This window comes from Amblyomma mixtum, chromosome 2 (genome assembly GCF_055824585.1).
Source record: "Amblyomma mixtum isolate Tamu chromosome 2, ASM5582458v1, whole genome shotgun sequence".
Classification (NCBI taxonomy): domain Eukaryota; kingdom Metazoa; phylum Arthropoda; class Arachnida; order Ixodida; family Ixodidae; genus Amblyomma; species Amblyomma mixtum.
In genome coordinates this window covers 183,869,983-183,894,838 of record NC_143013.1, presented here as the reverse complement: position 1 = coordinate 183,894,838, position 24,856 = coordinate 183,869,983, and the positions used below count along the sequence as shown (strand labels likewise).

Here is a 24,856-nt window from a genome sequence, read left to right as displayed (position 1 = left end):
TGCACCACTCACCTTTTTTAGTCATTTAAACCAAAATATTTTCTCAATGCGCTGCTTACCAGCACTGTTTTACCGAGCCTGTTACCTATGGTTCAGTTCGACAACCACATCCACAATTTATTTCTTAGCATCTCACAATTTATCACGGCGCTTAATTACATTCAGAAAGTGAAAGAGAGATTTCATGGAGGAGTTCTTTCCGATCAAATTAAGTACACCTTAGAAAGTACTGTTTCACCTTCGCGCTCGGCTGTGGTTTTTCACCTCTTCTCTTCAGCGCTATTATTTTGTCTCGCCTGCCGTTGCAAATAAATGCAAAGCGGCTGTTTCGAGGGCAGTTTCATGCTTCAGGTGCTTCGGTAAAATGCTAAAGCCCGTCAATTTGTGAAATAAGGGACAGAAACCTCACACAAGGTATGCTGAACAAGTCGCAGTGTCCTAATGAACTCATTTCATGAGTGCCCATTGGCTAAATTTATTATAATTCGAATTCAGCTTTTCGCCTGTAGATGCATGAATCAGGAATTTTCTTGCGCGTTCTAGGCACCAACAGTCCCACTGCACTTGTTCAGTGCGCACACAGTAAGCTAGTATTTCTGGCCTCGTTGAAAGACATTCCCACTGGAACCCTGTACTGATATGCAATCATGCAGATTCTCGAAGATATTAGAGGAAATGTACTACATCTGAAATCGTCCCAGGGTGGAAATGGTAATTTTATACACAATTTGCTCCAGCAGAATGTGAAAAGAGGTCATACTTCCGTCTGAAAAATCAGAGGTAGTGCACTTTACGTTCATTGCTGCTTGAAAACACTTACCAGTAGGCGTGTATATCAAATATAAAAGAATGACGAGTGGGAAAGTGCTCGGATGGCTTATTTTGTGTGTCTTAAAATGAAATGGTGCTCTCACTCGTATACACGCACATCCTCGCGCCGGTGCACACAAGGCTTTCTCGGCTTTATTCACCACTCACACGAAATATACGGCAACAACACATGTTACAAACACATTATAAACACAGTTTGCTACACAAAAGGGCATTTTTCGCTGTGGGACCTTGCTATATTCTTCTAACGGCTCAAGAGCTTCTGTAAAAACATTTGTCGCCGCAGATGGCCTTGTCTCGCTCTTGTCCTGTCCTTGTAAAGTGATTGTAATGGCGAAAAAAATTTCAGGTGCTGAGGAAGCGGCCACTTGTTTAAAATATCCTGCGGCTGAAGTCGACGCTCAATGGGACACTGACAATAAGGCCTGGTGATTTTCATTGTCAGAGTAAAATGGTTTCATGGGTCTTTCGCCGTATTGTAATGACTCTCCGGCAGCAAAATTCACATTTTTTTCTGACAAAATAATGCTAAAAATTTTCCCGTCAATGGATACCAATTTGTCATCAATCAGTCGACACAGGCAATGTTCAACTTGTCTACGTGTCTTATTAGTATATTAGGTGAACTAGTGGCATATGCTGGTAATAACTGGTGCTGCGTCTTTCCGACAAGTGGCGAAGAATTCTGTCCTACACTCAAACTTCTGTGTGGTGTTGCCCACTCCTCCCGTGCTCACACGAAAATTTATCCGGATTTCTAGAACCTTCCGCCAATCAAAATGGTGTTTTCACCCGTGTGCTTAAGCTTTATTCTTTGGAATTATGCCCACATGCCGCACTAACGGGGTCCATATATACACCTGCCTTACTTTGAGCACTTTGAAAGAGGGCGATATGGCGCAGCAACTTTGCATTTCTTGCGGCGTTATAGGAAAACTAGGTGTTGACGTTCTGAGGTGAACATGTGCGCTGGTTCCTTTCGATGCAGATGTAAAATAGAGTGAAGAGAACAGTGACGAAAAAGTACATTGCTCCAAGCATTCTGTAGAAGTTGTCGTAAGACCCTCCAGCGTCCCTGAAGAAGCCTGTGCAAGGAGTAAACAAAACAGTAAAAGTAATAAGTTAATCCGTACATTAACTAAATTGCGCCATAGTTCTCAATTCATTGTCTCTAACGACACAATAAATACTACGACATTGTGTGAGAATATACGCAGTGAATAGTGTCATTTATTTATTTATATACAGATACTGCTAATTCCGTCCGGGATGAATGCAGGAGGGACAAATATTATCTTGACAGGCATATAACACATTCAGTGTGGCTAGTGTTGTTAACATGTGCGTGTTACTAGTAAATATTAGCGGATTCAGTAACAGAACAATAAAGCACAAAACAAAAGAATTCATTTCACAGTGTACAGTCAGGGACAAGAAGTCTCCGGACCACGTGTTCCTCAAACGAAGCGTATAGCTCTACAATCAGACGGCGATTGGAAACCGCACTTGTGGAGATGAGAGAACGAAAATTTAACTTTTAACTCCACAAGTGTGGTCTCCAGCCGCCGACTTATAGCAGAGCTATCGGCTTCATTAGAGGAACACGTGGTCCGGAGACTTTTGTCCCCGACTGTACATGTTCATATTAGAATGAAATTCTCAGAAACCAACGCAAACAAATAGCCTGTATTGAAGAACAGAATCTTACCGGTGCGATTTAAAGAACTTGCGTGAGAATAATGCGAATATATCACCTTTTTGTTCTAGTGTCATTCCAAATATGCTTCAGTTCTAGTTTATTCATTTGCAGTTCGTGCAGCTGCAAGTAGTAGCACTGAATACTGCAAGCTGAGTTATCGTTTTTACCCGCCTTAGAAGATGTAACATCGTTTTGCTCAATGGTTTTTTTTAACGCCGCCACGTTTCTGGTTGAAGCCTTGTTTTCGTGTCGATGACCATGTAATGCATTCGCATTAGTAATATTAGTATTTTATAATGATGCTTTCTATATGTTGTCTATGGCCAACGGAACAAAGCTATCATTTCATCAAGGACGCGGGTTATTTCATTCCGCTCTGGCTCGTGAAAAAGAAAGTGAAAATTTGAAGCAGTCTCTATCAAATGTTTTTCTGTTAACCCTTGTGAGTGCTTGTTCTAATATTGCACACCAACCTCATATTCACCTGGGGCTCTACAGATGGCCATTTATTCATAAATGCCGAATTAAAACTTGCGGGAAAGCCAAGAGCTAATTTACTTTGAAATGTGCTTTTAATGATCAGGCAATGAGTGACGAGCTGCGTTAGCAATTCATCATCGTCTGCTTTCATAAACAAGAAACAGTCGATACTTCACATCGGCACAGACGCTACCTCACCATGGGTTCAGATTATATTTGACGGGTACACTTTCACAGTGTGGCAGGCAGCACTGAAGGTGCAATTAATGTAAAAACGACCACTTTGTGGCTACTGCTGAAGCATTTACTCCACTTCTTCGAATTTCTAAGGGCGTTACTGCGATCCTGCTTCTACAAAAAAGTAATTAATGAGAATGGAAACAGTCTTCTTCTCATTAGTTTATTTCCCGGAGTAATCGCTGTCTGCAATTATAAAAGCACGCTGTTTTTTTCTCATTCCTTCGCGCGTATGCAGCAGACGTCATCATGCTGTTATGGGCATTGAGCTCCATGTGATCGCTGCAGCGCCGCAATAAATATAGGGTAATTTTCCAGGGAGGGTGCGTCTTTTTATTTTCTGTCATTGCCGTAGACGTTGCGGATTTTCGAGGAATTACCGTCAAATCTTTAGAAAAAACACCTGTCCTAAACATACTGCTGAAAGAAAAATGCCAATAACGCCTCTGTGCATAATTTAAGCGCGAACAAACAGCGGTTTAGCCATGAAAAACACACACACATCAAAGCTAGACCTGCAAAGTGAGCAGCGTGAACGGCGGGTCCTTCGTTTTCCTTTGCATGACACACGTATACATCTTGGTGGTCCTCTAACGATACGATTCACTTTTCAGCGTAATAGCGTTAGCAATTGCCGACATCAGGAAACAGGCGCAGCACAGTAATTTAAAATCATTCGACCCCAAATAGTTATACGCTGCTTATTTACTAATATAGCTCTCAGTGCCTCACTCGAGGCATTCCTAGTTTGCACTTGGGGAAAGATATTAGTTTAAGTATTTTCAAAAGAACACAACTCTACCAAAGACCTTGTGCGGTGCGCCTCAATGTATTGTACGCACGAACCAATGTTCTAGCGATGCCCTGGATGTTCACCGGAACGTTTTTGCGTTAGCCATGTCGTTTGTGGCCAGTGTGCTGTCTGCTTCACGGGATGCATTTACCTAGCCTTGACGTTTGACTTCGCCTGAAGGTGCTAAAATTCGCACTGGAGAGTTTTCGCCGGATAATGCAGTTCTGTGATATTGTCCGAAATTAGAACAAGACCGTTGCACTCCGTCATGGTAAACAGCGGCCACGGGGGATTTTTCAGCCTGTAGCAACTGCATAAAAGCTAGTCACCGATAGCGTAATGGCTGAACTAGCTTTTCGTAGTCGCCTGCCATGTTTTGCGTGTTTAAGCCTATTATTGGCATTTTTTTTTGCTGGAACACAGCGGTCACTCAAGCATGCGCAGTGTGTTTCTTTAAAAAAAAATACGCACTCAGCGTGTTAAAAACTCCTTGCAATGTCAGGCAGTCAGAAAAATCTGACTTGCCCAAGACCGCTGTGATACTTTGTGGTTCTCTCTTCAAAACGTCGAAGTAATGTCATTTTAACCTGTACGTCCGTTCTGACAACCTGGTTGCAGCGCCTGAACATCACTTCTTCACTCCGCCGTGAGAACCCCGGGTCAACACGGTAACAAAAACCACCTTTGCTGGCTGAGGTGTTAAAAGCTGGGTTTGCCTTCGAATGACACAGCGTGGTTTGCAGAGCCTCCACTAAGCATGCACTCCTCAGGAAATCGGGCGCGGGGCCCGGGGACGCTTGTACCCATTTTTAACGGTGGGTGTCCGGTAGTGGGGCTTGGCACCAACCTCCTGCCGCAGCCGAGACAGACGCTCAAGCCACTGGGCCACGAGTGATGGAAAGAATTCGTGGCCAGCTTCCGATTATTAGTGCTGACCGTTTATTATGAATCATCGTTGAAGATTATCATTATTGATAAAAACGCTAACTCTTTCTCGTGGCATTAATATCAACGAGCCGACGACACGCGTCTTCGAAGCAACTGCGGGAACAGCCCGCCCCGTCCTGTATCGTGACAATGGTTGCCTCAAATTTCGCCAGATCGCGTAGCCATTCAACTGGGCTGCTCCACTTGCAGCGAATAAAATGTAATGGCAGGTGACTGCAATTTTTCCACCCATTTGGGACGATCGAGGCAAGTTACAATGCTAAGTAATATATTACAAAGCGCAGACTACCATAAGTTACCTTGTGATTGGTGATTATAAGCGATTAGTTTGCGCAGAATTTTTTTACAAGCCGGAGAGATAAATACGGAACACGCTGTATATGCGCATGTAGGGAAAATGTAGACGACATATATCTACAACGTTACCGCACTGTACTCTTTAGGGTGTAGCTCATGTCGCTCATGCTGTGAGCGGTAGTATACAGAATGCCATCAAGGTTCTAAACTGATAAAGCGCTGCAAATGTAAAAGCGCTGTTTAAAAAGATTTTGTTGTTCTGACACGGATATTCAGCTTGGTGAAGCTCGAAGAAAATATTTCGGTTACTTATTGTTGCTAGACGTGTAATATTCTCTATAGTTACTTGCAGTAAGACAGGCGCTCATAGCTCACCTATTATAGATGCATTTGCCAAGCACAGTGGAATGATGCCGAGTCCACACACGCCGAAGCAAGCGGCCGTCCGTTCTAGGCCGAGGTGCTCAGCGATGACCACGTACTTTGCGCATCGGAAGTATCCTGCTGCAACTCCAATCACCACGGTCAATACGGCCACGCACGAAAGATCCACCACTTGTGGCATGGTCATCAGACACGCGCTGGTCACTGCGAAGCTGGCCACGTAAATCGGAGACCTGCTGCGCTGTATAGCGTCCGCCAGAATAGGCAGCAATGTAGAACCGAGCGTCCGACCCACGGACGAGAAAGTGGTCAGTTTCAGAGCTCTGTCGAAGCCGATGCCCTTGTCTCTTCCGTAGTCCACGATAGTGGCCATGAAAGCAGATTCACTGTAGTCTGCGGCTATAGTGGCCAAGACCAAGACGTAGAAGGCTGGTTTCTTGGACAGCTCCCTCGCATGTTGCAAAAAACTGGCCTCCCTCTCCTCTCCTTTTGGTAAGCCGTGGTTATTCGACACCTCTTTACACGTCTCCTGAGGTGATGTATGTGAAATTTCATATTTAGTACACGGTATTGAACCACTATGCGGCTCACTACCTGGAGACGCCGTGCTTCCTTTCAAGACCACGCGTCTTTCCTCGAAGCTGAATTTTTGCCCGGCATAAAATTCTTTCGTTACCGATGACCCACATCCCGGTAGATTATCTACCCCTTCGGAAATTGAGATGGCAACCTCAGGTGAGTCATTATCGGCAATCATCTTTCTTCGGCAGCAGGAAAAACTAAGCGGCTGCGGTCGTTTGAGCATCATGGATATCGGAATGGCATGCGCGATAATCGCACCGCATATGAGCAAGGCCCCTCGGAAACCGTACTGATGCATGAGGTATGAGAGAATGACGGGACCGATAGTACCGGCAGTCCCCCAGCTCGAATCGATGCATGATTGGGCTGTTGTCCGGTATTTTGTGAAAAAATGGAGTGAGGAGATGGAGACCGCTATTACGAAGATCTTGAAGGTGAAACCTAGGAATGAAAAAAGAAGACCACAGTTGAAAGTGAATGATGGTGCGTTTGAGCTTCGAAATGCGAGCATGGTGGGATAATTAAGTCGTATGTGATGTAAAATAGTGCGCATTCTTTTAGATGGGCACCTCGCAGGTAGTGACTACCAAAATTTCAAAGAAAGTGGAAAGAACCAAACTGCTTTAAATTGTTTGTGCTCATTCATTGTCGGTTGCAAGGTGGCCCCTCAGACTACGGGGAACGCCGTCAGTTTCTCCGAATACAAAGACAAGCCTATCCCTCCCTACACCGCAAGCTAAATGCGCAAAAGTCTAGCGTCTGGCGACAATTATAAATAAACAGATTCGGAAACCTTAACAAGTACCACATAATTTTATCACAAAGATATAAAGACGTGTGCCCATGGTGCGACGACGCCCAGACACTCTACCATGTATCATGGGGCTGTGTCGGACCGCAGACTTATAAACACATCACTCCGAGGAGCAGTGCAATACCACCCTGTCTAGCTCTGACCTGGAGATTCAGCGCGGACTAGTGTCCCAAGAGTTTAGCGCACAAGACGGGACGAAACCAGGAGATACGACAAGAGCGCTCCTATTGTCTCTCTTCTTCTCGTCCCGCCTTGTGCGCTCAATTCTTGGAATGCAAGAACCAACCAGTCCAAATTCATGCAACGGCGGACTGGTGGCCGTGGAGAGAACGGCAGCCAAGGCCCATGTGGTCCTACATTTCACGCCCCCACCCATATTGCATTTTTGTCCGTATTTAATCTTTTGGTTAATAAATGTTTTCAACAAAAATAACCGACTCCGACCCCACTTTTTCCTCATGCTTACGTCGTGCTCTCCTCCTCCGCTCCGCCACGCGCTTGCTTGTCTATCACCGTCTTTCGTCCTCCGCTATGATCTTCACTCGTTTCTTTTTTATCCTTCGAAGCTCTCGTTGTCGCGGTTACGCAGAGGCCGAAGTACACCGCTCAACATAGGCAAGGGCGCGTAAGAGCTGCGTTCTAAAATGGCGTGTTGACATCATCCGTGTCGTAAGAAAGGAAGAGAATGAACGAGTGGCTGAAGAACACAAAGTTGTAGGGGGTAAGGTTTACATTCAAAAGCTGGGCGCGGTCCTCGATTCCAGTAACATCTAAAATGAAGGATCGCCTCATTTACGGTAGCGCTGTAAATCGTCTTACCACTGCAAGGCTAAGAAATCCTAATTCCGGTCAGTTGTCTCGGGATGGACTATAAATACGGTATATTTGAATATGCAGCCAGTTCTCTGCTGGGTAGATATATTGCGGCTAGCGAAAACCACCGCATCAAGCATTTGTCCAATGACCCCATTTTATCTGTTTTTTACTAACGAATACTTTTGCTAGGAGAAGCAATCAACATATTGTTTTGCAAACAAGGTGATTGCGGGGAAGATCTCTTTTAAGGAGTCTTTTTTAAGCAAGCAGCCTGAGCTGCCTCTATGGTCGAAATGATGAAAGTGACCTTAATCGAGGACGGGCCACAAGGATGCAAGAAGTGTTATGAACATTTTGCAACTCAGGAAGAAATAAGTTAGCCGCGCGGAAAGCATGTCGGGCAAATGAAATCCCTGAACACGTTCAGAGCCCGCGTGCATAAAACACTACATGACATGCCCATTAGTGTGTCACGTAGACGCAGATAACCCTTCAAAAATGCTTATTTTCTACCAAATAAAACTGAAACATCCACATTGCTGTGCATATTTTGCGTCATACAAAAACATCAAATCAGTGACACTGTGCTACAAGGAAAATTTTATGGTTCTGACTATTTGGTGCCTATGTTCGCTATCATAAATCAGGTTTAAAAACGCATTTCAAAGGAAATTATGACCTTTTTTTATCACTTACCATGAAGCGCGCCAAGAGTTACTATCAACCAGACCATGTTCGGAGCAAGTGCAGACGCCGATATTGCCACAGCCGTTAGAGCGGCACTGAGTACTATGATCCGGTACAGGGAAATATGCTGCTGAAGGAAGGCGATGCTCAGACCTGTGGGAGAAAATATGATTGGTTGCCAGGAGTCAAAAATGGTTTTATATATGATATTTTGAATAAGTTACACAGAAAGTTAACATTAAGTCCAAGAAGAAATGTTGGCTTCAAAGCAAAAAAGTACAAATCCGCGCATTTGCCTGGCCAGACCGTTGCTCAACTACAACAAGGGCAAACGCGTTTTTTTTTTTAACCTAATAATGCATATCAGCACTACATTTTTCGTACTATAGTCAGCAGGAAAGAATTTGGGTTGGAAATTATTTTTTTTATTACTGTCCACTCAAGTTTCAGGGAATAAGCCGAGATTTCTTTAAGATGCTTCAGGAAGGCAACCCACATCCGCGCAATTTTTTATCGACGCTAAATATTCTTTCGCAACTGCACTGTTCACATTTACTGAGTGCACGCGCAGGGCTACTGAACTTGGCTTGCATTCTGGCTGGAAGTCGCTTCGGAACAACCATTCTTGTACAACTGCGATGCCCCTGGCGTTTTCTATTTAGGCTTGAGGTTATCAGTTATGGTTTTGAGGTTATTCGTTCCGGATTTGAGCGCTACTTGAACAGCTCAGGCTGGTGAAGTATTGTCATGCCTCACAGTGCCGCGTCGCGGAGGAAGACAGCTCTCGGCTTCGCAGCCCGGTTGACATAACACGGGCTCCAGCAGCAGCAAGCCATCAAGCATATGGACGGTGAAAGAGGCATCCGCACTGCTACATTTGAAAGCGGATCCTCTGACAAACATTCATAACACACCAGGCGCTGGTCAAGCGCGTTCTCTTTGCCTTTGTCAGACGGGGTGGCGGCTGCCAATTTCCTTCAAATTGTAGCTAGGGCTATGCTTACAACGCACAACCACCGGCCTCTGCGATAAGCTAGCGCATACGTGGAAGGTGTCCTGTCAAAGGGAAACACGGCGCATCGCATCACTCCTGCTAGGAGGAGCTTGTTCGAATGTGATGGTTTCATTTGCCTCGCCAATTTCCTTCGGTCATTTCCATTACTCTGATTGCGAATAATTTAAGGTAGGTTTACTTATTTTGCCGCAAGTGAATTTGCTGACACAACGCGTAACGTCGCTGTTTGTCTCAGCGTTCACTGAACACGATCGGCGGGACATCTGAATCGTCCGCTCCAATCCATTATTTTTCACGAGTAGTGTAAAGGAGACGGGCCGGCTGGCGGTTCTTGAACATCGTCGGCACTGGTTCAGAGGTATCGTTGTGTTTATGACACTTCGTGAAACAGCGTGAAGAATGGCAGCTTTAATAGCAATAGCATTAGGAGGACAAGACTGCGAACAACTCTCTCTGCAAACTTGAGGCTTGCAGGAGCTACTCCTGCTCCGCATTTCTCGGAAAGAGCAACCTGTCTCACAAGAACCACCGGCGGCTCTGCTCGAAACATCCGTCTGCTAGTGCAGTGGTGCATTGCTCAAGCGCTGTACCACTGCGACGGTAGCTTCATTAAAACTCTCCGTATTCTATGAATGAGACATGCTTAGAGCAGTTGTCACAGCTGCACTTGACAAACAACTAGAGTTTACAAAATTGGCAGAGGAGCATAATAGGAATAAATTGTTAGGAGAAAAATGCTACCAAACATCATCCGCGTAAATCCAATTGAATACCCCCTATTTCCATCTGGAGGAATTTACGTTTCCCTTTATCTAAAATGTGAACCTCAATGTCCACCTCCGTTTTTACCTGATAGATGACCGGTCATGACGTATACACTCTCGGGCCAAGCCGCCTCTTCGCGTGTTGCTCCATATGCTTCCATGATGAGGACAAATATGATGCCAAAGCAGGTGCTTGGTATGGCCAGCAGGAGGGTCGAAGCCGAGGCGAGTAAAGGAACGCTCCAACAGCGGTCCATTCTTCGAGAAATTCAAGGCCTGTCGGCAGAGGGGCGATATTGTAACCTTTCTTGAAATAGCCTTATGCTTTCTTTGCGTGCATGTCTTCAGGTGGGCAAAGGGTTTGCATATCTGCCCCTGAAACTAAATGTTTTTTTTCCCCACAAAACACACTGATTCAGTATTTATGATAAAGAAAATTCAAGAAGACCTTTTTATGTAAAATATCGCTTCTTTCTCTCTTCTAAACCCATAGTCCCTCAGAAATGTCCATCTGTTCATCCCGTCTCCTTGCCGCCCTCATTGCTTTACCAGAGAACTGCTTCAAGGCGTAACGACTATGTCCAGGCTGCCATGCAGCCTTTGTAATCTTTCAGAAATTTTCGCTCATATCTCTCATAGGGGTTCTGCAGAGGGGAATCCTCGATTGTCACCTATGCATAACCCTTAGCGGCGAACGCAGTGAAGCAACATGAAAAGAGAAGCACTCATATATAGACGTCCCCGATATGTTGGCCGTCTACTAACAACCATCCTGTCCCTGTGTATGTCAATTATACATGTTTTCTTCAGCCTCACTGATGGACAGGACGGAAATTTTAAGTGAGAGGGAATCGATTCAAAATTAGAAATAGTCTTGCATACTGTGCTACCTTCCGCGTAAAGTTTCGCTACTATTTCGCTACAGCTTGATCATGCACTGAAAGTAGAGGAAACTACGGTCCATCTGACACGTATAAGCTTGTTTTATTCGTAAAGTTTATTCCAGATTCGAATAGGCTGTCTGAAGACGTAGCGTTGAATATGTCGAGTGATTCATTTGCTAGATGTATTATTCCCCCCCACCCTCCTCGCTGTAATGTAGTTCTGCGGCACAGTTGGCAAGTTGGCAACACAAAAATAAATCAGAAGCTGATTTATTTTATTCAGGACAATTTAACGCTCCTAAGCTACTCAGGCTATGAGGGATGCAGTAGTGAAGGGTTACGTGTTGCCTGATGATGAAAGAACACTGTCCGTGTCTGCGAAGTGCTGCACAGGGCATCATGACACCAGAGGACCGCGACCATTGAAGAGGGCTATTAAAGCTATTGCGCCATTCCTTTAAGGAGGAGTATAAGTGCCTTCCCTCTTTTTTAGTTTTGATATTACCTTTTTAACTTTATTTAAATTACCTACCTTTTCTTTCTCCTTCTCTGTCAAAATATCACGCACTCTTAAAACGATGTACTTGAAATGATCACCTCGGCACGGCTGTATGTGTCCTGATCAATATAAGATGAAGTGCACTAAATTCATACGCTCCTATGCCGTGCATTAACTACCATATAGTTATGATGATTACTGTACAAGAACTGACAGGAAAAGCACGAACTGTTTGCGCATATCCACTTGTAATCCAATAAACACAGACTACCGGCCTGGTGGCTCAGTGGTCATGGTGATCGGGTTCTGACCCGAAAGGCGTGGGTTCGATCCCGGTGGCCATGTCCGTCGAATTACTATGGAGGCGAAGGTCGAGAGGCCTGTGTACTGTACGATATCAGTACAGCTTACAGAACCCCACAAGTGCTAAAATTCGGAAGGCCTTCACTACGGCATCTCTCTTAGTCGCTTTCGGACGTTAAACCCCGCATAAAACCACAAAACCTATGTATAGAAACCAATTACTGATGCTCTATAAATGCTTTGCTTTTGAGCGACACAACTTGCGTCGAGTTGCGGTACTAGTCAAAAGACATGTGGCAAGACAATGCGTTAAGGAAGGCATTAATGAACAGGCCTCGAGCGCGTGCACTAGAATGTAGTTTCTTTTATGCGCTAAATGCTGTTGCCATGACGTCTCGAGGCTCTTAGAGCTACAATTCCCTCTGAAACACCGTTCAACACTCTCCCTCTTCCGCGAATAGCAAGCATCGCGTGTATGGCTCATCAGAAGCAGACTACTTCAGATAAAATCAACCAAACAGTGCTACATCGTGGACAAAAACCGGCTAACTACTTGTGAGAACGGGGATGTAAGTTTGAACTCTGCAACTTACCCTGCTAGTGAGCAATCATTCGTACGTGCAGTTGACCAAAAAGAAACCGGCGTCGAGAGGAAAAGTAGAAAAAATGCCGCTTGGTTCACGTACAGCAAGTGAGCTGGCTATCGTGACAGTGCTGGCGCGAGTAAAGCTCTAGAGTTCAAAAAGCACCGGAGATATATAGTAGGTTGAACACGACACCGCAGAAGACACATCATGCTTTTGTCATGCAAGCGTTGCTGCGGAAGCCCGCAGAGCATTATTGCACACTCGAGCCATTTCAAAAGTAGTAGCCGGGCATGCTGACGATGTCCGCATGCCGAAGCGTGTGCGCAACCGCGTAGGTATAATTGAAACAGCTGGCCACAAAACTTCCTAGCGCTCGCCTACCACTGCGTCGCTTGGGAAATGAGCCTTCCGTACATTTTTTAGAACGACATACTCAATACCAGCTACGGAGAAGTTGACACGCAGTTGTGACTCAGTGTTGTTTCAAACTAATGCGTTACCGGTAGTCAACTAATAGCGATGCCAAAGTCGAACACAGCCGTGGTCTCTTCTCTTGCCACCCGACTACAAAGCCTGCGCGTATGAGACTTTGTTATACGGACGGATATCTTTTCATAATTGCGTTCAAACGCACGGCAGCAGAAGGGACGACGGGATCTTGGCAGCAAAGGTGAGCACAATAGCTCGCTCCGGCTCAAGAATAAGTTGGCATAAAACATGTGCGGAAATTATCAATTGCATTCAGTGGTGACCAGTTTGCACAGCAGGATGCCCAGCATGGTGGCTTCTTGTCAGAATGCACAGCTTTCCATCTACGGTTGTTTCCCGTGATTGCCCTGCTCGCCACGGAGACAAATGTCTGACAAATCTGCTGTAGGTATCGTTCTGACAGCAGGTGTCAGAATGGCATGCTTTTGCGCAGCAGGAATAGCAGGACAAATATGAAATGCTGCTTCTAGGCGCACTCTGTCAATCGTTCTCGGCCGATTTGGTATGCGCTGAGCGCCTCCGCTTTGTCTACTTGGCACGAAACTGCGCTAATTTTGATTTCCGTAGGGAATGCTGACAGTTCCCTGCGCCACAGCGCGAGGAGCAAAGCGTTTCCGAAAGTGTGAGAGCAGAGGACAGACTAAAATTTGAAAACAAAAAGTAACGGTGCTCTTCATCGAGCTAGTTTAGAATACGAATATCTTTCTGGTCAATATTTAGTGACCAATATGCTTTTGCGCCCTTTAGTAAAGTGACAGCAGCCCTGTTTACAAACAAAAGGGCCAGCAGGCGTGCTTCATTTCTTTGCAGCTTCTGCTCACCAACATTTCTGCTTTAACTCTGATGTCTAAACAAATATGGAAATGCTTTTTAGTTCAGCCGAACATTTATGACCAGTCAAGCAAGGGGAGCACTTTATTAAGTTTTATTAAGCGCTGGTGAATTTATTTCGGTCATCTTATCCTCTCGTTCAGAAACCGCAATTTATTCATCCGTGTGTGGCTTCGTGGTAGAATGGTATATGCTTGGGCTTGTTGGTTCATATTTGAAAGGTAAAAACGTAGCGCAAAGAGACAAAGACACAGAAAGACAAACAACACACGGCGCTAACTTCCAACAATGGTTTATTTCAGAAAGGTAAATGTGGTAGTTTTGTGGTAGTTGTGGTAGTTTTTTTAGTTTTGAGGGGACATTGAAAACAAGCCTAAGGCCGCTTTCATAACGCATTTCCACACCTTGGTTATCTACAGTGAACCCAGCCATAGGCTATCTTCGAAACGCCCCGACATTGTTTGCGCACATGAGAGACATTACGACGAACCATGACGCACATCTAATCGCCCAACTCAGTTCTCCACGGCTAAAAGTCTATTTAACCCCAACCAGCTCATCCGATGCTAACAACGTCGTCTGAAGCACGTACAGAAACACTTTCCTTAGCCCTTTATGGCATATACGGTTAACACCAGCGCGAAGTACGAATAGGTGGAATAAGCACAAATGGCAACAGCTTTTCTATGGCTTCGTCCTCTACGCTGGTACCAAGAGTAAATAATGAATAATTAATTCGCCCAACTTCCTGGATTAGCTTTAGACTGCTCTGTACACAAATGTGTACGGTGGAACTTCCAGCTTTTTTCAAACTGCCCGCTACCTTGCCCTCATTTGCTAGTTGCAGAAGAATTAAGGGTCCTTCATACCGCAAACATGGTGTCTTTTTATGTCAAACAGAGAACACCCACTGCCGGAGAAAACCTCTCCCATATCTCTCCATTTAATCCAGCTCTGTGCCAGCTGCAGTCTCCTCATTGATTGAAGAAACCTAATCTCGTCCGCCATCCTAACCTTCTGCCACTCCGTCCTACGCTTTCCATCTCATAGTGTACTCTCCGTCACCCTTAACGACTGCCGGTTAGCTTGCCTTCGCATTACACGTCCTCCCAAGCCCGTTCCTTCTTCTCGATTACCATTGAGATGTCCCCCATTCTTACTTTGCAAACAAATTTACGCATCAGCACCAATGTCAATTTTTTGTTGTTGTTTGAGCGTCATGCACTTCCTCGGAACAGAAGATGATTCCACACTCTGTCTAGGTGCTCATTTTGAAATTGTGGTTATTTATTAGTACGTTTTCGAACCCTTTAACACTCTTTATGAGATTTGCACACGCGTGCAAAAAAACTATATAGTGCGTACTGTAGGAAAACTAACCAATCGGCTTTGTTGAGGCGTGCATACACAATTTAGGCGCAAGAAAAATTGCTTGGAATCTTAATCAAAAATGACGCTTCAAAGGCTTAAAGTGTGCATCTCCCAGTTACCACCTAAGACACAGAGCTCACATGAAAGCGCCATGCCTGCAGTTATTCTGCGATATCCATGCTGATATCCAAAGGTATGTTAAATGTCGCCTTTTTTTCTACAATGTGATACAGATGCGTCAGGTAGACCATTGTCTTAAGTGTTTTACTGACAGAGATCCAGAGCAGATCGCAGACGCCCCAGAAGCACACTGACCAGCAAAGGAGCTTGAACTGCACACTGTGATTTCCTGAATGACTAGCGGCTACTGAAATATGTTTCATTCAGCCTTTCCTGTCAGAAAAACTAAGTTAATGTGTGTTTTCCTCTAACCTTAAATGTCCGAAGTTGTCACTTTCACAGGGCAGCTGTTAATGGCTCGTTTGCCGTTTTTAACCGCGTTGTTGGAGTAGATCGAACAACAGTTGGTAGAAAAAGGTTTGTGATTTATCGTCAGAATGACGGCATCGACAATGACATGATGCATACGATGCTTCTAATCCGTCATTAAAAATTTTGACGTCCTCACGGAGAGTAAATGACATGAGAACACTGCTCAAAAATATCACATCCTTTAATTCCTGGAAAAGTAGTCTTCAGTAAATAAAAATATCTGAGCGAGAAACAGTCTGCATGCACTGAACGAATGAAGTGACCTTAAAACAAATTATCCTATCGCGAAGTAACAACCCTATCACTCATAGCGCCCCCAATGGCTGCGCTTGCTACGCATTTCCGAGTATCGTTTCCTGCTCCGAGTTTGTGTCACATATGACCCATTAGTGAATAAATCAGAAAAAATATACGGCTGATTTCTCCAGCCTTATCTATACAGACGTTCAGAGCTGCTGACTGAGAGCAATACGTGCCTACAGAGTAGATAAGTTTTTTCTAGAAGTGTTGTAGCTTATACAGCAAGAATAAAAATGGCTCTAGAAAACAAATAAGGAAACTGTGGAGGTTTGAATACCGCCATATCCGCCCTTGGCACCGGCGTAGGATCCTCATTGTTGTGGCCCGCCGTATCTCTAATGAAAAAAGGTTTAAAGCTTGACTATTCAGGGACCAATAGTGAAAATATGTTTGTGAAAATAGTTAAAGCTTTACTGTTCAACCAGTGTGGCACTTTTCTTAAAGTGAGAGCTGTTATTGAAGAAAAGAACAAAAAATTTAAAACATGCAGTTACATATTAAAATAACGACAGACTCAAGAATAATACAAATAGAAGGATAATAAAAATAAAGAGATGACAACAAGATAGTGCGCAATTTAGCGATTTCCAATGAACGTGACAACTAGTAAGTCAACACAGAATTACACTGTATCTTACAGAAAAATAGGCAGAGGCTGTGGTTGTAGAAAACGCAAATATCCTTTACTTACAGAGACGGGGAAAAGTCCTGGAATAGCTTTGATGTACCGACGACGCTCCGTTGTCGGTGAGGAAAATGATCGGCAATAGTGTCGGAATCGCAGCGGACAGCTACCATGGAGACGCTGGAAAGGCTTTAGCCTCTGTTTTAATGCCGGAACATTAGATGGCTCCTCTGTGCGAAACGCCGGTGTGGCTCAAAACGTGACGGCTTTAAAAAGCTCGCGTTTGGCCGAAACGGTGTGAGGTCCTGAAAAGAAACAAAACACAAAATGTTTACTTTTAGTGGTGAGTATTCGCGCTTGCAACTGCGCCAACCAAACAGGAATAGAATGGAATTGCAGTAAAGTTGTAATAATAGTAAAATAAAATTGAAATAGATAGAATAGAATTCAAGAAGAATTGAAGCTGGATTAGAATACAATAAAAATTATCAAAATTTGGGATATCAATGTTAAATAACTGAAGCGTTTTCGCATTCCTCGCACGTAAGGTGCTAAAGCGCCCGCCGCAAAAGCCGGCGTCTTCGTCAGCGTCGTTGACTAGGGGCGAAAAATGCACATAAAATTCCAAGTAAAGGAACGTAGGTGGGCCACTTACGTCGTGTGTCCTTGTGGCGTTACGACAACCTCCACATCGGACTGTCTCCAAACTGAGCACCATGGCATGTGGCAGTTAAAGTAATGATTAGACGCAAAAGGTTGCTCGGGAAGAGCAACCTGGGACGCACAAGCCCACCGATGACAGCATTTTTCACCCCAGGGCAGTGGCGCATTTTACAACCTTTGCACCACTGCTCCAGGAGCGGTATGAGGACTACCAGAGATCCATGAATGTGAAGTAGAGAATGACCAATTGCGCATATATAGATACTACTCCTTAAAACTATCGCGTGATACCCTTAAGGCGGAGCTTATGTACCCCTTCTTAACCTGTGTCTCATGGTTGAGCGGACATTCTCTATGGCCCACACTCGTGTAAACGTTCGCAGAAAGCTATGCATGGATATAGCTGCGCACTTGTGCAATTACGAAGTCTTGGAGGCAGTGGTGACGGGGTCAGTTACGCATTAAAGTTGCACTGAAAACAAAAAGAAGTTAATAATAATAATAATAGTTTATTTTTCCTCTTTTACAAGGAAAGGAAAAGCCGTGAAAGAGCTGCTTCGGTGAGCATCTTGACGGGGCGACTGCCCCCTTACTGACGGCCTCTGGCAGCAGAGGATAAATCAACTGACTGTTTCTTTACATCAAGAAATCAAAATTGAATGCAAATTGAGTTAAACACAAAGGAAATCAAAGTACATCATGCACAAAGCACTAAATGAGGACATAGACAAAGTGTTCATTAAAAAAAATTGACGAAATTCTTGTACTTCGTCACTTCGTACTTCGAAATTGTTGTAAGTTCGTCACTAAACACAGATTAATGTACTCCATCCACAAAGATGCTACTGTCAATAAGACAGATATTTTTCAATCTACAAAATGCCTAAATATACAGTACAATTGTCGGCGTCACTAACCAATTTTGCAAATACATTTTTTACACTTTTATTTTCGTACACAGAGCCCACAGACTAGGCTGCATTGTTTTTCACATTGAAATGATGATCATCGAGTTTTTATGTGGAGTAAACTCCACAATTTTCGAATCAATTATAGAAAAAAATTGAGTACAATTCTCTGGGCAACTAACGGTTTGGCTAGTGGTTTATGGGGTTTGACGTCCCAAACCAACTCAGGCTATGAGGGACGCTGTTGTGAAGGATTCCAGAAAATTCGACCGCCTGGGGTTCTTTAACGTGCACTGACCTCGAACAGCACACGGGCCTCTGTAATTTCGCCTCCATCTAAATTCGACTGCAGTGGCCGGGATCGAACGCGCCTCTTTCGGGTCAGCAGAAAAAGGCAGTGGAGAATGTATTCTTACTAACAACCAAGATTAGATTATGTTTTCTTCAGAGTTCCTTTAATTTAATCAAGCACCTTTGGGAGGCAGCTTGTAGCATCAATGCAATACCATCATTCAATTAGGCTAAAAAAAACACAAATGCATGCTAAGTGTAAGGCCTTCCTGTTGTGCTTAAAATCAAACGTGACCACTAATAAGGGCCTCCTATAAATTTGTAATCACAACAGACGCCTCACATTATAACTTGAAAAGAGATCGGTTATTATTTATGTAGCAGATATCAAGTCTTGAATTTTAACGCCAGCGAGCAATGGTAATATCATGTTGCAGAATTCAATACTATACGTCAAATAGTCTACTTGAAAGAAATCCATGCCCGGCTTCACAAAACATGCATTGCAAAAAACGGTTGTTTCAAAACATTGAAGGTGAAGATAGGCCACCTATTTCCAGCTCAACACTTCCGAGGATACAGGATATTTTTGTCCCCTATGACTAGGGCTTCTGAAGAGCGGTCTGCTTGCTTTCTTTCATGTTTTTGGAAGTGACTTGTATGAATTTTTTGTGTCAGCAATAATACCCCACTTGCGAGTTAGCGCTTGTCTGCGTCGTTTCCTTTCCGTCCCTCGTGTTCCTCTTGCGCTATTGTTACATCAAGAGGATATAACGTTCGAAAATCTGGCTACCACAGTAAATATGCTAATGGCAGGAGTGTGATTGAAGCCACTGTCACACGACTAGACTCCAGCCCGCTCTCTGAAAGGACTTTCTTGGGCGCCAGAGCAGAAGCCAGTCAAGCCGGGTGCGCAGGGAAGGCCGTGCTCTACGTCTTATGCGAGACAGACATGAACGCCCGTTTGGGGAACTTGCATTTGTTGGACGCGCGCATGCATTATGCTTTTGCTTTAGACTCGTGCTGCCCATGCGTGGGTGGCAATTTGTGTTACCTGCCAGCTATACTCTGTACATATATCTCTCCTTCAAATTCATTTTCGTCTACTGCTGAATAGCAGGCCATAAACAAGTTCTTCCGGCCGATCTTTACAACTTCTTTGTCGTTACCGGCCGAATATTGGTATGGGTTTATGAATTTAAGTTTTATATGTTGCGGGAATTGCTTCTTAGCAATATTTGCCGTAGGTTCAACAAGTAATTGTATAAATTTCATTCGGCTTTTTTATCTTCATCGCGCGGGGCGTTAAATTGTGCTCTTAGAACGCTGCTTGATCATGGCATGAAACCATAGTATGAATACATGAGTTGAAGTGCGTGCATTTAGCGTGAAAGCTTCCCTCGAAAAGAAGGGGCACCACGCAAAGTCATGCAAATAAACGTCATCATGCACCACTTACCGCGAAGGCTTCAGAGAGCGTACGTGCACGTGTTTTCTACGCCCCAAAAACGTTGTAAAATAGGTCCATCATCCGTTTTCAGTAAGGCGGAACAGCAGGAAAGCGGACACTAAAGTCTACTTTACTGCAGACTGCGACAATGATCAGTAATTTGGAGTTTCGTAGAATACATTTGTTAATAGCTGGCTGTATCGTTCAGCGCTCAGTACACTAGGGAGACAACGCGAAGAGTAGGTATGTGGTTTGGCTCTCACAGTGCCAATTGAAGGCATGAGAAATTTCAAAAAGGAGGTAAAGAGGAGGAAAAATTAAATTACCGTTGAAAGTAAACCGTCTCCGATGGACAACGCTGCTGTTTGGTGCCTGGATAGGCTTGTTGAAAAGGAAAACCGAGAAAAAGAAGAATACACAGCAGGATGAAGCGTGTTTCGGTTACGGAGAAAAAACAAAAACAAAGTTCAACTATATTTTAAAGGAATGGAAAAGATACGGGGATGGAACTTGCTTACATCGCGCAGTTTAGAGTACACAGATAAGAAGAACCAGTATGCAGACCGAATTTGTAGACAGTTTGTAGACCGAGTAGACCGAGCAACATCGGACATTGCACGCCATCTCTCGTTGAACGATACTGGAGAGATGTCCAAAATTATTGCACAAAAAGTTGGAATGTAAAAACGCAACGTACTGGTATAGGAATATTCAATGTAATGCTCACATCTTCCGACACGTCGGAATATTTTTTGTATGGTGTTTCCATCGCTCTCATCGAGCAGTGAAGACTGTCATCAAAAACCAATAGGCGTTTCTGACGACAACAAAAACGTTAATAGTAAAACGGTTCAAGCCTACCAACCGGAGACCTGTGAATATATTGATTGTTATAGTGAAATCTTACGATATTTGAACAAATTGCGCTCATAAAATCTTTCCCATTCAAAGTCCAGTATTTTTGGGCATGAGTTATGAAGAAAGTGCAAAATCTAGCTGAAGGCTTCTTTACAGGGGTGCTCTTAGTGTAGCTTTGAAAGGCGTGACACATGGCTCATATGAGGTGTGTGGTTGCCTACTTTAATACATAGCACCGATGGAGTGGCCTCATTCAGATAACAGAAAACACATCGCGTCAGGTCTACGAGAGGAAGCAGCTTCTCGGTTTTGTTTTGCCGCTGAGCATTGGACATTTGATGTCTCATCAGAACCGGCGAAGACTGGCCTCCATTCATATGCTCAATAGGTAACCGGTTGGCCTAAGAAACTCTGATTATCTGCCGTAACCTCCCCTGAACAGATCTCTACACTACGAGAAACACCAGTGGAGAAGAGCAGATTGATTTCGGACCGTTAGTGTCTTCAAACACGTAATACGCAATAAACAGGTGCTTTTGCTTTTCTTCACCATAGAAACGCGGCCAGCGCGGCCACGAATTCAGTCCGTAAAATTGTGCTCTTTAAAAAACAGTGTCAGTGCTACGGATTCGGAGATGTTTTATTATTCAGGCATTGTGACGCATGAACATTTCCCGATTAAAAATCTACAGGTCACGAGAAGTTTATTGCCAGTTTATACTACCATTTTACTTTGGCTCTGGGAACCCCGGGACACTGATAAAGGACAAGAGAAAACGGGGCGATTTCGCGTAGATTCAAACCTATGCAGCACGAAAAAGCACCACAAGCTGGCAGAACGGAGACGATGCGCGCGCAAACTGTCAACTGCCTTTACAATCTAAGGAAAGGTGTGTGGACTGGCGCCACACACGGCGGAAAACTCAAAAGCACTAAAAAAACACAAATTTACAAAAACTTTCACGCGCGTGCACAGAGGAGGTGAGTCACGTCATTTTGACAAGGCATTAGAGCAACGACCGTTGATAGTACACAGACCCCAAGCTATCTTCTAGAACGCACGCAGCTATCGAGGAAAGGTAACTCCTTGTCTAGCAAACTGATGAAAAGGTACGCGACCCACGCGTCTGCTTCCTGCCTGATCAGATATGCTTCTATTAGCTTCCTACAAATATGATCGGAGTGATTAAACAGTACACTTGTGATATCCAAGTGAGGGAAGCTGTCTTTGCACAGCCTACAATGCAAAGCTAGCTTAGACGACACGGCACATTTCACAGACCTGCGATGCTCAAACAGGCACCCATTATTACCGCTGCCAATCTGGCCGTTGCAGTTGTTGCCGCAGGAAAGTGGGAGCGTAGACAACATCCGTCTCACGGTGCACTAGCGGTTTCCTATAGGGCTGTTGAGAACGTACACCTGTCGTAGTCATCGCTAAGTTCAAGCTTGTAGCACACAGCACCACGTACTCTGCGTAGTGATATGCTTGGTGGTCGGGACCAGGGTCTTCACCGCATGAGGACGAAGTGGGCAGACTACGGAGGGAAGCCTTCAGGGTAGGTAGTAAACTTGACGGTTTATTTACATTATTTACAGTATAAACAGGGAGACCAAAAGTCAGGAAAGAAGCTCTGTGACACAGCACAGATTGCTGCTTAAATACAGTTCACATTCCCCAGGCCACCAGCTAGGGAATCCGAATACTGGTCGAGGGTTCAATGGGCCTTGAGCCTCTACATAGGCTCCACCCTCCCCACGGGACCGCGCACGCCGCTCAGACACACACACTGGCAAGGAGGAACTTGGCGCCTTGCCGTCGCGAACTGTTTGGTTCGCCGCGGGCTGACCAGGCCCAAAAGGCCGTTGGATGCTGTCTGGCGATCCTGATTGTGGGAGACGCGAGTGCTTACGGCTCCCACCGGTGACCTATTCAGGTGGGTGGAAGGGACAAATCAGCCGTGTCCACCCCCGCTTTGTCGGGTCGCACAGGAGCAATCGGGCGATGGGTTGGCGCTGCCGCCGCCGCTCGCTGTCTCCTCTGCTAGTCCACAGGAGAGTGCAGTTCGGCACCAGAGCCACATTCAGCATCGCCGGCGAAGGGGATAAGACGGCTTTGTTCACGCCGACGCCGTCGCCAGTAGCTGCCCGACGCCAGCGTTTCTCTCCGAAAAACAGCGCCTTTGATCAGCGTAGCCCGATGGCGCCAGCTCGGCTCGCCTCTCTCCGCTGGCTGGGCCCCCGATCACAACAGTAGCTTGTTTTTCGATGTGAAGATGACATTCAGCCCATACCTCGTCCCGACCTTTTTCGGCTGGTGTGAAATGCCGCAAACATACGGAATCACCGCCATTCTTTTGCGTGCGCCGTATTCTTTTTCCTTACTAAGAGTTGCGCTGCTTCCCATCCCAGCCAGGATCCTTTCAAATATCTGATCAAGAGGCTCATCCGGAAAGCCTGCAACCCTTAGCCTCTAATACTTCCCAAGGAAGCTGGTCTCACCCTTTGCAGCACGATTTCGAAAGGGATGTTTTAAAGCAAGAAGTCGGTATGCCTGTCTTAACGAAGTTTAAATGCCCTGAACTGTAACTGCAGTATGGCTTAGCCGTCCTTGGGTGAGATTTATAACACACTCTGTGCTCATTGTAAACGATCTTCAAACCTCCCCGCCCCGGCCAGGATTCTTTCAGATATCTGAGCAGGGGCCTCGTCCGAAAAACCAGCATCCCTTAGCCTCTATGTCTTTCCAAGGAAGCTGGTCTCAACCCTGTCCGAGCAAGATTTCGAAAGGGATGTTTTAAAGCAAGTGTTCGGTATGCGTGTTTTAACAAAGTTGGAATGCCCTGGACTGTAACTGAGGAACGGTTTAGCGGTCCTTAGTAGTTTTCCCAACATATTCCGCACTGATGGAAAACGATCTTCAAACCCGGGAAATTGACTGAGCATGACTCTGACAGCTCAAAGGTCAAACCCTTGCCCCTCTTTTTGAATACCTTTATAACATCCGCAACAATACTGGAGAAACCTTGCTTCAAAAAAACCAAAAAATCGTCGACATAGCGAAACACCCTTACTGCCAAATCGGTAAGCTCCTCTTCCAATCTAGCATCCATTTTGCTTAGTCTAAAGAAGAATGGCATACGCACGTGCCCCATGAACATCGCCTTGTGCATGCTCCTGGCTGGATTGGCGGATCTCGGACTGCTGTTGGCTCTATTCCAGTTCCGAAGCTTCTAGAATAAACCACCACCCTCACCTTCACATGGAGACTCTATCACTCTAAACCATGAGAACGATAAAAATGTCGTTGCTCTGATTTAGATGCTCTTTGAAACGAGCGGTACAGGTCGCGCAAGCGACGAGCTAAAGAGGAAGAAAAAGTAGCTACCCTGAATAAACACCACTATGCGCAAACTCATCGGCTGAACGACATGCACTGCAATGTGCCGATCCTTTCAATTTCACCACTTCGTTTCATTGACCAATGTGTGTGATCAAGACGGCTTTTATTTCCAATGCAATGACGGTGATTAAGTCACACAGATATAGAAGTTTAACGCCAAGAAAGGTGGATACAAACGAATTATAAATTCAAGCCTACATGCATCACGCACTTCGTAGAGGGTGTCTCTGGGCTTGCGCTCATAGTTCGTGTTCACTCGTTCTTTTCGCGCTGTTAAAGTTGAATTGCTCTTATACAGCCATTATCGACCTTCTGTCAGCCTTCGCTGAAGACGATCCACAGGAAGTATAGAGGTGACCAAAGAATACCTCATGCTCACCGATTCGATAGACTAAGAGAGCAGCCAGTTTTATCGAGCTGACTACCGCTAGGCGAATCTTCAGCGGCAAGTAGATGGTAAAATAGTCGTCCGAACGTCTTCGTTGATCCTTCTGATCACAAGCATAGCCTTTGAGCAATATTGCAATAATTGACCGGGCGTGCCAGAGAACCTAA

General features: G+C 44.9%; 1 protein-coding gene across 1 annotated transcript; it reads right to left on the bottom strand.

The window, feature by feature from the left end:
* Positions 1–948: 948 nt before the first annotated feature.
* LOC149361785 (monocarboxylate transporter 9-like) lies at positions 949–17,078 on the bottom strand. Its single transcript, XM_089572816.1, has 5 exons — positions 16,795–17,078; positions 10,433–10,623; positions 8,578–8,721; positions 5,661–6,692; positions 949–1,916 (listed from the first exon to the last, which is right to left on the bottom strand). Exons 2-5 carry the CDS (start codon positions 10,602–10,604, stop codon positions 1,768–1,770), a joined length of 1,497 nt encoding a protein of 498 aa, XP_089428942.1. The 5' UTR covers positions 10,605–10,623; positions 16,795–17,078; the 3' UTR covers positions 949–1,767.
* Positions 17,079–24,856: the final 7,778 nt, after the last annotated feature.